The sequence below is a fragment of the Misgurnus anguillicaudatus genome, chromosome 11 (genome assembly GCF_027580225.2).
Source record: "Misgurnus anguillicaudatus chromosome 11, ASM2758022v2, whole genome shotgun sequence".
Taxonomy (NCBI): Eukaryota; Metazoa; Chordata; class Actinopteri; order Cypriniformes; family Cobitidae; genus Misgurnus; species Misgurnus anguillicaudatus.
Genome location: NC_073347.2, coordinates 33,499,830 through 33,512,476, shown reverse-complemented (window position 1 = coordinate 33,512,476; position 12,647 = coordinate 33,499,830). Strand labels below are relative to the sequence as shown.

Below are 12,647 nucleotides of genomic sequence, written 5' to 3'. Positions count from 1 at the left end.
GCGGTTCAGCATGCTTACAAGCATATTTGATCATCACTTCAACAGTTATACGATATAAATGTTCATGTATAACTTAGATGAATGTTGATTTATAAAATAAACACCACCGTCTTTAATCATATTTTCATTGTATCTTTGCTGCATCTGTGTTGGTTGGGAACTGCGCTCTGTTTCAGTCACACTTGATTCTGAGGAACTACTTTGTTTGGCGGAAGAGTAATATTTGTACTAATATAATTACAACTTATTTGTGTTTTATTTTATAAAAACCCGCTAACGTTATGCATATGAAGTAACCGTTTTATAAACCCAATAAACCCCTCGAAGCAGTGGGGTTACAGTGCATTTTATAACAGCTAAGGGGGTTTTAGGCACTCTGCTTCACGTCGTGCCTAACAACGCCTCTTAGCTGTTATAAAATGCACTGGTAACACCACTGCTTCTTGGGGTTTATTGCTTTATTAAACTATAGTAACTTTAAATGACGATGTTAGCAAACACTTTTGTCTTAATGTATTGTGTAAGTTTAATAATTATATTTCTGGGCCTACAACATTTGATGAAACATGGGTAGACCTACGGTTGCAGACACAGTCAGCTAGCTCTCCACTGTTCACAGACCATCTTGGCAGGATTGCCAGATTTGCCAGAATCTAGCACAACAATGACCATAACCCAAATGCAATTTTTCATAATCTTGCCTTAATATTGACAACCTGAATCTTTCAACATTCATTTCACAGGAAAAGCAATCCACGTCACCAGTTTTAAAGTAATCACTGCAGATTTGGCAACACCAACTTTGACCGTTCCAATATGGAGGACGAATTACTTCCAGCGGTCCATAGAAACAGCCGCTGATGATGTATCTATCTATATATTGTAGTAACATCTATCATGCCATTCAGTTGTTGCTTTTATTAGCCCACAATGTGTGCTTACATTATAACATATGTATTATACATGATCCATTTACATGATTTGTGAGTACTGTCGGATCGGTTCCTATTAACAGTAAAGGGGAAGACAACAACTCTCATCATTCCACTTTTTTTTTACAACATCATCAAGCTATGCCAGTGTTGTTGTATAGCAACTTCTACATTAAATATTGTGTCTTTAAATCAGTATTTTCTAGGGAAATGGGAGTTTGTGTACTAAAGTGTGTAAAATATATATATATATATATATATATATTTTTTTATTTGCCCCTAGCCTTGATGAGTCTAGATGCACTCCACACTTTGATTCTAGCGATGTTTGCTGTTACGCGTGCTGCAACATAAATGATCAGGATTATGAACCTCAAGTTTATGGAGACTGTGTAAAAGTTTTTCATTGGCCAGTATGTGTTATTTGTGTGTGCTCTCTGTAGGAAACGGTGGTCAGTTTAACATGGACCGTCTGTCTGGAGTCATCAGCAGGGGTGACAAAGCTTTGGACCGAGAGACTCAAAGCTCACACGTGCTGGAAGTGGAGGCCTTCAACAGTGACCAGGGCAGCATGCGCAGCTCTGTCAGGGTGTGTATTTGTGTGTTGATACGTGTGGGTACAAGTAATAGAGTTGTAGACGTGTATTTTTATGTGTCTAGAAGTGTGTTTCACACGGTTAAATTAAAATTTAGCGTTAAATGTATTGGTTTCATTAAAACATAACACCTACACTGCAAAAATGACTTTTATATAATTATTTTGACATTTTTGATATAATTTAAAGGTGCAGTGTGTACATTTCAGCGGCATCTAGTGGTGAGGTTGTGAATTGCAACCAATGGCTCAGTCTACTGCCCACCTCTTGCTTTTGAAACTCATAGAGAAGCCACGGTAGCCGCCACTGGACAAACATGTCATCGTTGGAGACAACTTAGTATAAAAGTTTGTCCGTTAAGGGCTTCTGTAGAAACATGGTGTAACAAAATGGCAGCTTCCATGTAAGGGGGCCCTCGGTGTATGTAGATAAAACATCTCACTTTAAGGCAATAAACACATAACGGTTCATTATAAAAAGGTCTTTATACACCACTGATAATATAGTTTTGTATATTATTTTGCATTTCTGTCAAGAGATCCTTCTAAAAATTACACACGGCACCTTTAAGTGAATTTGTGTTTAAAACAACCTAAACAAATCTGCCAATGGGATAAGAAAATGTTTCTTACATTTTTCTTGAAATAAGTATTTAAAGGGGCCATGGCACAAGACTTTTTTAAGATGTCAAATAAATCTTTGGTGTCCCCAGAGCGCATATGTGAAGTTTTAGCTCAAAACACCATATAAATAATTTATTATAGCATGTTTAAATTGCTACTTTGTAGGTGTGTGCAAAAATGTGCCGTTTTGGGTGTGTCCTTTAAAATGCAAATGAGCTGATGAAATTCAAACATTGATCACAATGATGGTGGTTTGTTGCAATTAAAACTCAATTGTGATTTTCTCTGCACTAAATGCTGTGGTTGGATAGTGCAGATTAAGGGGAGGTATTATTATAATAAGAGCTCCTTATGACATCATAAGGAGAGCCAAATTTCAACGACCTATTTTTTCATGTGCTTGCAGAGAATGATTTACCAAAACTGAGTTACTGGGTTGATCTTTTTCACATTTTTTAGGTTGATAGAAGCACTGGGGACCCAATTATAGCACTTAAACATGGAAAAAGTCTGATTTTCATGCAATGGCCCCTTTAAGAAAATGTAAACTTATTTTTTTTTTAAATCTTACCCCAGTTTATTTGTTAATGTAATTAAAGTACTTTGTTAATTGTAGCTTTAAAGGTGCATTGTGTAATTTTTAGAAGGATCTCTTAACAGAAATGCAAGATAATATACAAAGCTATATTATCAGTTGTGTATAAAGACCTTTTATAATGAACCGTTTTGTTATTATTACCTTAGAATGAGACGTTTATATCTACATATACAGTGGGTCCCCTTACATGGAAGTCGCCATTTTGTGCCGCCATGTTTCTACAGAAGCCCTTAATGGACAAACTTTTTTTTACTAAGTTGTCTCCGATTACATGTTTGTCCGGTGGAGGCTACCGTAGCTTCTTTATGTGATTAAAAAATGAGGGGTAAGCAGTGGGCTGAGCTGTTGGTTGCAATTCACCAGCACTTCACCACTAAAATTTACACACTGCACCTTTAAACAACATTTTGGTTTAAAATCTTCCCTAAAATGTCCCTTTAGGGAAGTTGCAACACAACGCCTCCGCACAGTTATTTTAGCCATGCAAGAATAAAGTGCTTTCTACTTGATTGTGTACAGACAGATATCTCTAAAATCTTGTGCTAACACGGTTAAAGGCAGCGTGCATGATTTTTGAAAAACACTTTGGAAAAGAGAGTCGAGCCGAGTACCAAAACACACTTGTAGGCAATCAGCAGTAAGAGGCGTGTCTACTAACCAACATCATTGCCTGTCTGGGTTGCATATGTGTGGGGCGGGTCTATCAAAAAAAGGTCCAGATTCTATTGGGGTAGGGGTGTGTTAGTTTACATAAATTGAAATGTCAAAATTGGCTTTCAGAGATCATGCACCCGCCTTTAAACAACACATTTCCGACCATAACTTTTGTTTCTTAAGCTAAAATTATGCTAAAAAAAAATTTAAGATTGTTTTTAGCTACTACTCATCCATATAGATTGGCAAGCGCCTCACACGACCCTGTACACGACAAAGCCCGTCCTCCAGTAAATCGGCAGTCTTCATCGATTAATGATTGGTTCTTTTAAGCGGGAGGCGGGACTTCTGTCTCGAGAGCCCATATTGAGCATTACATTGTGCCTTATTTGTAGTAACAAAAGTGTTCAATCTTGTTATTTCCAATATCTTTGATATAATGTGTAGCACTGTGTGTGTTGTCATTCAGATTCTAGAAAAAAATGAATCATTGTGTGTTTGTAGGTGATTGTGTATGTGGAGGATGTGAACGATGAGTTCCCAGTCTTTACTCAATCCCAGTACAATCGTCTCGGGCTCAGAGAGACGGCTGGGATCGGAACCTCTGTTGTGGTGGTCAGAGCTACAGACCCAGACACAGGTACACAACAACACACACTGTTTATACATCACATTTAATCCAACACATCCCTCAACTTAATGTGGAGCTTTACAGGCTTGTTTTTCAGATGCAATCCAACTAATCTTTGATTGATACTTTATATGACAATGCACAGTAAATATATTTTTGAAAAGAAAACCCAAAATATGTAATAAAATAGTATTGGTTATTGTTTTCCGTGTTAGACAAGTGAACACCAAGCAACACAAAGAAACCTAACAAAAGCATGCTGATTTCGGACTATTTCCTCTTATGTTTATGGGTTATGTTTATATGTGCTCAATTTAAAATTATACCATGGCATTTGTGCCACACTTCTGCTTGTGTCCATGACTGCTTCCTTGTTTCACTTCCTCATGAAGGCGTTAGGAGTGTCAGGATCTCTGCAGGTCTCATTGTGTAGAGTTCACTTTACTCTAGTTCTATATGATTTAGTCTGTCAGTGTTATAAGCAAGCTACATTAAATTATACATTGCTTTAAATTGTCATATTTTTAATTAGTCTACTACTCTCTCTATCTCTCTCCTCTTTATTTGTTTGTCTTTCTGTCTATCATCTGTATTTCTGTCTGTCTGTCTATCATCTGAATTTCTGTCATCCGCCTGTCTGTCTGTCATCTGTATTTCTGTTTATGTGTCTGTCTATCCACCTGTATGTCTGTCTGTCTGTCATCTGTATTTCTGTTTATGTGTCTGTCTAACTGTATTTGTATTTCTGTCTGTCTGTTTATGTGTCTGTCTATCCACCTGTATGTCTGTCTGTCTGTCATCTGTATTTCTGTTTATGTGTCTGTCTAACTGTATTTGTATTTCTGTCTGTCTGTTTATGTGTCTGTCTATCCACCTGTATGTCTGTCTGTCTGTCTGTCTGTCATCTGTATTTCTGTTTATGTGTCTGTCTAACTGTCTGTCTGTTGTCTATCATCTGTATTTCTGTCTATCTGCCTGTCTGTCTGTCTGTCATCTGTATTTCTGTCTGTCTGTTTATGTGTCTGTCTATCTACCTGTCTGTCTGTCTGTCTGTTTGTCTGTCTGTCTGTCTGTCATCTGTCTATCCGCCTGTCTGTCTGTCATCTGTATTTCTGTCTGTCTGTTTATGTGTCTGTCTATCCACCTGTCTGTCTGTCCATCTGTCATCCGTATTTCTGTCTATGTGTCTGTCTGTCTGACTCTCTTTCTGTCTGTTGTCTATCATCTGTATTTCTGTCGATCTGCCTGTCTGCCTGCCTGTCTGTCTGTCTGTCATCTGTATTTCTATCTGTTGTTTATCATCTGTATTTCTGTCTATCAGCCTGTCTGTCTGTCTGTCTGTCTGTCTGTCTGTCTGTCATCTGCATTTCTGTCTATCTGTTTATGTGTCTTGTCTATCCACCTGTCTGTCTGTCATCTTTATATCTGTCTATGTTTCTGTCTGCCTGTCTGTCTGAATGTATCTATATATCGATCTGTCTGTTAATCTATTTATCTTTATCTGTCTGTCTGTCATCTGTATTTCTGTCTGTCTGTTTATCATCTGTATTTCTGTCTATCCGCCTGTCTGTCTGTCTGTCTGTCTGTCATCTGTTATTCTGTCTGTCTGTTTATGTGTCTGTCTATCCACCTGTCTGTCTGTCTGTATCTATATATCTATCTGTCTGTTTATCTATATCTTTCTGTCTGTCATCTGTATTTCTGTCTGTCTGTCTGTCTATCATTTGTATTTCTGCCTATTCACTTGTCTGTATGTTTGTCTGTCTGTTATCTGTATTTCTGTCTGTCATATGTATTTCTGTCTGTCTGTCTGTCTGTCTGTCTGTCTGTCTGTCTATGTGTCTGTCTATCCGCCTGTCTGTGTGTCATCTGTATTTCTGTCTGTCTATCATCTGTATTTCTGTCTATCTGCTTGTCTGTCTGCCCTCTGTATTTCTGTCTGTCTGTCTGTCTGTCTGTCTGTCTGTCTGTCTGTCTGTCTATCTATCTATCTATCTATCTATCTATCTATCTATCTATCTATCTATCTATCTATCTATCTATCTATCTATCTATCTATCTATCTATCTATCTATCTATCTATCTATCTTCCTTGTTTGTCTAATCCATCTCTTTAATCTTTCTGTCTGTAGGGAACGGTGGCGCCGTTGCATACGCTCTGGTCTCAGGTTCTGACCGTAAATTTGAGGTGGATATGAGTACGGGTCTGGTAACTACAGTGGATTACCTTGACTATGAGACCAAGATAAGCTACCTTATAAACGTGTCGGCCACGGATCAGTCACCCCCGTTTCACCGCAGTTACTGCACCGTCTACGTCACTTTACTCAACGAGCTGGACGAGGCAGTGGCGTTTCTGTCAGCCGGTTATGAAGTGTCACTGAAAGAGAACATCGCACTAGGGACAGAGGTGGTCCAGGTGCAGGCGCAGTCAGCCGATAACCTGAACCAGCTGACGTATCGCTTTGACCCCGATACCTCACCTGCTGCCCTGGCCCTCTTTAAGATCGACAGTGTCACGGTGAGGAAACAGACCGTGTGTTTGAGTGCTGTTTTATATGTGCATGTACAATATATAAAGGATTGTGTGTTCTTTGCAGGGTCGTATTACTGTTACAGGGCTGTTGGACAGAGAGAAGAGCGATTTATACACTCTTACCGTTGTGGCTGATGATGGTGGACCAAAGAGAGGGTCTACTGTGGTAATACTGAGTTTACAATCTTCTCTCAGTTTAATTTAAAGATTATGTCAAAATAAAATATATATGTATATATACATTAATAATTAAATTAGGTTTATTTTCTCTTTTCCACTCTTCAACCTGATGTAAACTTATAGAAGGTGAGTGGGTAATTTTTAGATTTAAAGGCACCCAAAAATGAAAATTTTGTAATTTTCTCACTCTCGTGTTGTTATAAACCTGTAAACATTTCTTTTTTCTGATGAACATGAAGGAAGATATTTTGAGTAATGTTTGTAACCATATCGATCATAAGGCGCATTCACTTCCATAGTAGGAAAAAATAATACTATGGAAGTGATTGTGGCTCATAAACTGTTTGGTCATCAAAACAAAGAAATTTATACAGGTTTGTAACAACATGAGGGTGAATAAATAATGAAAATTTTTATTTTTGGTTAAGCTATTCTTTTAAGATAATTTCATAACAAGAAATTTGTTTTGTGAATCAGCTCTGTATTTTTCCTTTTTTTTGACAGGTGTCAATCACCATTCTCGACGAGAACGACAACAGTCCAGAGTTTGACATCACTTCTGATTTGTCTGTCAATGTTCCAGAGGACACGCCCATTGGTCAGAGAGTGGCAGTGGTGCTGGCGCGGGACAAAGATGCTGGAAAAAATGGACTCGTGAGAAAGACACATTTATGTTTTTATTTCCGTATATAATGAGGGTTGTGGTTTAGCATTATATGCATATCAAAAACATTAATATAATACGCAATAAAATGCAAAGTAGCCTGCATGCACATTTTCAATTTGTGATTTCCTCAGACGTCTGTAATTTTGTCACTGTATACATTGCTCCGTATTTTAGTTTATTTGAATTAATTACAAAACCTGATGTATACAATTTTTTGCACAAACTATTTTGAATGTTTTTAAAGGTGCAGTGTGTAATTTTTAAAAGGATATCTTAAATAGACAGAAATGCTAAATAATATACAAAACTATATTATAAGGCGTGTATAAAGACCTTTTTATAATGAACCGTTATGTTTTTATTACCTTAGTATGAGACGTTTTTATCTACATACAATGAGGGTCCCCTTACGTGGAAGTCGCAATTTTGTGCCGCCATATTTATTTAAAAGCCCTTAACGGACAAACGTTTTTACTAAGTTGTCTCCGTCGATAACATGTTTTTCCGGTGGCAGTTACCGTAGCTTCTCTGTGTGTTTCAAAAGCGAGGGGTGAGCAGTGGACTGAGCCGTTGGTTGCAATTCGCAACCTCACCATTAGATGCGGCTAAAATGTACACACTGCACCTTTAACTTCTTAATAATTAAGTTATCCATGTGAAAATGAAATCAAGCTACATGCCCAAATCAGCTGTCAATCATTCCTAATTTAACTCCTTTTCTCCATCAGGTAAACTTTACCTTAATTGCCGGGAACATGCAAGATGTGTTTAAAATCAACACTGCCAACAACACGTATGGAGAGGTTTACGTTAACGCACGTCTGGACCGTGAAGCTGTGGACCGTTACCTTCTTAAAGTGAGAGAAACAGCTTAAGTTCAATTGAAACCCAACGTTTTAGAGTCGTCCATTTTTGACCCAACGCTGGATTGAAGTAACCCAGCATTTTTTTGTAGCTTAAAATGTATCACATCACAGAAGTATTTTTTTAAGATAGCATGCAGAATTGAATGAAGTTGTAGATATTCATTAGACAACACTGAAAGTATAAATTAAATTAGTTTCCATCATAGTTCTGTGGCAGTCTTCGTTTACCATAAATTCATTTGACTAAGAAAATTCTTGCTAAAAGCTATCTTTATTTACACACTTCCAGTACAGCGTTATTTTTAGGCCTGATAATATCTGCCATTGATCAGTGTGTTGCGTGACTTTAAACATATTTCCTTGTAGACGTAAATATATACTAGGTTTTGCATAATTTGTGTAAGGTATAAGTCACTATGGAAACGGTGTATGTTATGTGTTTGGATCAGGTGCGGGCGATGGATAATGGTTCCCCCGCGAGGTTCACCGATCTTTCACTCACAGTGAACATTATGGATGTGAATGACAACCCTCCCGTCCTGCAAAGCCCTCGCGGGTACAACGTCAGCGTCAATGAGGTCAGAATCACCTTTCAGGCTACCAAACAAGACTATTTAGACAAACAGGGGGTGGGAACCTTTTTATTATGGCATCTATTGCATCTTTGGGTTGACAAAAAAAATGTAAATTAAAATGAAATTAAAAAGCAAAATAAAATACAACAATTATTTACATACACATTTAAAGACCATACAAAAAGAAAACAATCATCCGATCACCAACATAAGACATAATCTGAGATTTAGGGTCCTCCAGACTTCACTATTGTTCCAAAATAATACACTTACATATATTTTAGTTAAAGGGTATATATTATGCCCATTTTGTCTGTGAAGTTTCAGCTCAAAATATCCCACAGATCATTTGTTATACCATGTACAAAATGCCCCTATTTGGGTAGGAGCAGAAAAGCGCTGTTTTCATGTGTGTACCTTTAAAGTGGCAATGAAGTTGAAATGAAAAACTGTAATTTGTTTTGAAATATTGTAGTATTTTCTACAAATGAATTATCTGTAAGCTTCATTATTTAATCAAAAATGCAAATCTCCTCGAAATTATTATTATTATCTACTATTATTTCTTTGCGCTTACCGCGTGTACCGCACCGCAGGATGCCTAATCGCGTCTTTGCATTGACATGTAAATCACTCACGCTTTCCGTGTCTACCGCAAATTGAGTGTTGCTACGGAAAACGCGCGAGTTGAAAAATCTGAACTTCGGTGGATTTTCGCACCGTTTTAACCAATCAGGACATTGCTGTAGTAGTGACGTGATTACAGGAAGCGAGCAGAGTCGCAGAAGCTCCTCCCATGACGCGAATTTCCACGTGAATGTCTCGAATGACTAGAATTTCACGCGCGAATGAAGCAAGTGAACTCAAATGTTCAAGCGTCCAACTACGCGCGAATAGCGCATTTTTGCCACCTCTACTGCGGCTGGAGGGAATGCACTATTAGAATACAGTCTAAGACAATAATATAATATATATAATAATATAATAAAGTCAGTCAGCACCATGGGCGGTGCTTTATCAGTGTGACATCACATTAACGAGAGAATCAAAACAGCATGTTTAATGAGACTACTTTGGTTAATTGGGGATTATTAAAGAAGGAGAGGATGGATTTTTTTTCATTGTAGGATTGTTGTGTTCACACACTGCCAAATGTCCAAATATTTGGATAAAATTGGATTTTGAATAATGTATCCCCTTTAATAATTTGATTTATGTTTTTTCTTTTGCTTTGTCCATGTGTATCTGTTTTAGAATGTGGGGGGCGGTACCGCAGTGTTGCGTGTCATAGCGACAGACCGTGACATTGGACCCAATGCCATGCTGTCGTACTACATCACTGGCGGGAACCAGGACCTGACCTTCAGAATGGACCGTATGACAGGAGAGATAGTGACTCGTCCTTCACCTCCTGACAGAGAGAAACAACAGCAGTACACGCTAAGTGTGACGGTGGAGGATGACGGAACGCCGTCTTTATCAGTAAGTGTACACACACTGCGTCTTAAAGGAATAGTTCACCCAAATATAAAAATTCCCACCATTCACTCACGCTCATGCCATCCCAGATTTCTACATTTCAACACAAATAATTTTATACTAAAATGACATCAGGTTATCATCTTATATGGGGCTTAACATGTTGAAGATCCAAAAAGCACGTACATCCATCATTAAAGGATTAGTCCATTTTCTTTAAAAAAATCCAGATCATCTACTCACCACAATGTCTTTCAAAATGTCGATGTCTTTCTTTGTTCAGTCGTGAAGAAATTATGTTTTTTGAGGAAAACATTCCAGGATTTTTCTCATTTTAATTGACTTTAATGGACCCCAACAATCAACAGCTCCAATGCAGTTCAAAACTGCAGTGTCAAAGGACTCCAAACGATCCCAAACAAGACATAAGGGTCTTATCCAGCGAAATGGTAATAAAAAAAAAATATGCACTTTTAAACCACAACTTCTCGTCTTCCTCCAGTCCTGTGATGCGCCAGCGTGACCTCACGTAATTGTGTAATGACGTCGAAAGGTCACGTGTTACATATATGAATTGCACATTTGCGGACCATTTTAAACAATAAACTGACACAAAGACATTAATTAGTATCATTCGACATACAACAACGTCGGAACGGTCCTCTTTCTCCATACTTGTAAACACTGGGGCGTAGTTTCGCATACATCATCCGTGACCTCTTGACGTGATGACGTATTACGTGAGGTCAAGCTGGCGCATCACACGACTGTAGAAAGACAAGAAGTTGTGGTTTAAAAGTGCATATTTTTTATTTTTCTTGTCAAAACTGACAATCTTTTTGCTAGATAAGACCCTTATGCCTCGTTTGGGATCGTCTAGAGTCCCCCGAAACTGCAATCCCAAACTGCATCAAAACTGCTAAGTGTTGGGGCCCACCAAAGTCCACCAAAATGAGAAAAATGCTGCAATGCCTTCCCCAAAAAACACATTTCTTTCTCGAATGAACAAAGAAAGACATCGACATTCTGGATGACATGAGTAAACTATCTAGACTCTTTCTCAAAGAAAGTGGACTAATCCAAATGACTTAAAAATGTCTTCTCAAGTGAAACAATATGTTTGTGAAAGAAAACAATTAATATTTTGTCCTTATTTAGTGATCGATTTATCACGTATCCATGGCAACATACAATTCAGCTGCATGTGGATAACGTTGAATCCCATTAATCCTTGCTTCTGTCACTAGTTATCATTTGCTTGTTTTGTCTCAAGACAGCAAGAACCAACGAGATTTAGCGATATTAATGTTCTGCCATATTTTTTCATACATGACTCCTATTAAAAATTACAACAACAGTTTAAAGAGGACATTTTATGAGACTTTTTTAAGATGTGCTCGCCTGCATGCTCGAAACGTCACCTCTATGCCATGCATTTTTTTTATAAACAGTTTTGATACTTTTGGAGCTTTGATGTTGCCGACTGTGCATTCTTGAGCTGATGAAATGCAAACACTGGTTGTTTCAACATGGTTGATTAACAATAACCCAGCAGTTGGGTTAAAACAACCCATTATTTGGGGCATTTTAACTCAGAAATGTGTTCTGTCCTATAGTTACCCAGCCCTGGGTTAAATATTTTTTAGAGTGTAAAATTTTGGTTGACTATTACTGTAAAGTCAGACAAACACCAATTAAATCAAACACCAATCACACACAAGAGTATTTTAATATTAAAGGCGGAGTGCACAATGTTTGAAAGCCAATGTTGATATTTGAAATCACCTAAACAAACACGCCCCTACCTCAATAGAATCTGGACCTTCTTTTAAAAGACCCGCCCCACACATACGCAACCCGGCAACAATGTCGGTTATTAGACATGCTCCTTACTGCTGATTGCCTATAAGTGTGTTTTGGTAGTCGGCCCGTCTCCTTTTCCAAAGCGTTTTTCAAACATTGTGCACTCCGCCTTTAAAGGCCAAACTTTCTTTCTTTGCTGCTCCTTATCATGCTAATTTGTTGCAGGCCCTTGTAAACAGATTTGTAAAGTTTTTTTTTTTTTTGACACTACACATAAAATACTGTATTTGCTCCTTTAAAAGTCAATGTGCAACAAAAACAGGAAACCACAATCTGCCTTACTTTTGAAACAGGAAGTTGCACTCTCAAAAACATGTTCAGAACCTCACAGGCAGCTCGCCATTTCATCATTTGTGATTTTTGGTCCTTTGCTGTCTAAGTTCCTCATGGTGGTTTAAAGGGCCCCACTGCTTATCGGTTACTTGTCTCAGACAGTTCCTGTGTTGC

The 12,647-nt window shown here is 37.9% G+C and overlaps 1 protein-coding gene across 2 annotated transcripts in view; it reads left to right on the top strand.

Moving 5' to 3' along the window:
- The window catches only part of cdh23 (cadherin-related 23), a 386,093-nt gene that overhangs the window by 308,086 nt on the left and 65,360 nt on the right, over positions 1-12,647 (top strand). Inside the window, exons 29-37 of one of the 2 annotated variants that reach the window (XM_073873573.1) lie at positions 1,376-1,521; positions 3,908-4,043; positions 6,167-6,555; positions 6,635-6,736; positions 6,874-6,876; positions 7,255-7,404; positions 8,146-8,274; positions 8,733-8,861; positions 10,113-10,340. In XM_073873573.1, the coding sequence (XP_073729674.1) occupies positions 1,376-1,521; positions 3,908-4,043; positions 6,167-6,555; positions 6,635-6,736; positions 6,874-6,876; positions 7,255-7,404; positions 8,146-8,274; positions 8,733-8,861; positions 10,113-10,340 (1,412 nt within the window). Of the gene's footprint in view, positions 1-1,375; positions 1,522-3,907; positions 4,044-6,166; positions 6,556-6,634; positions 6,737-6,873; positions 6,877-7,254; positions 7,405-8,145; positions 8,275-8,732; positions 8,862-10,112; positions 10,341-12,647 lie in introns of those variants that run through there. The other variant, XM_073873572.1, reaches the window with a different exon arrangement.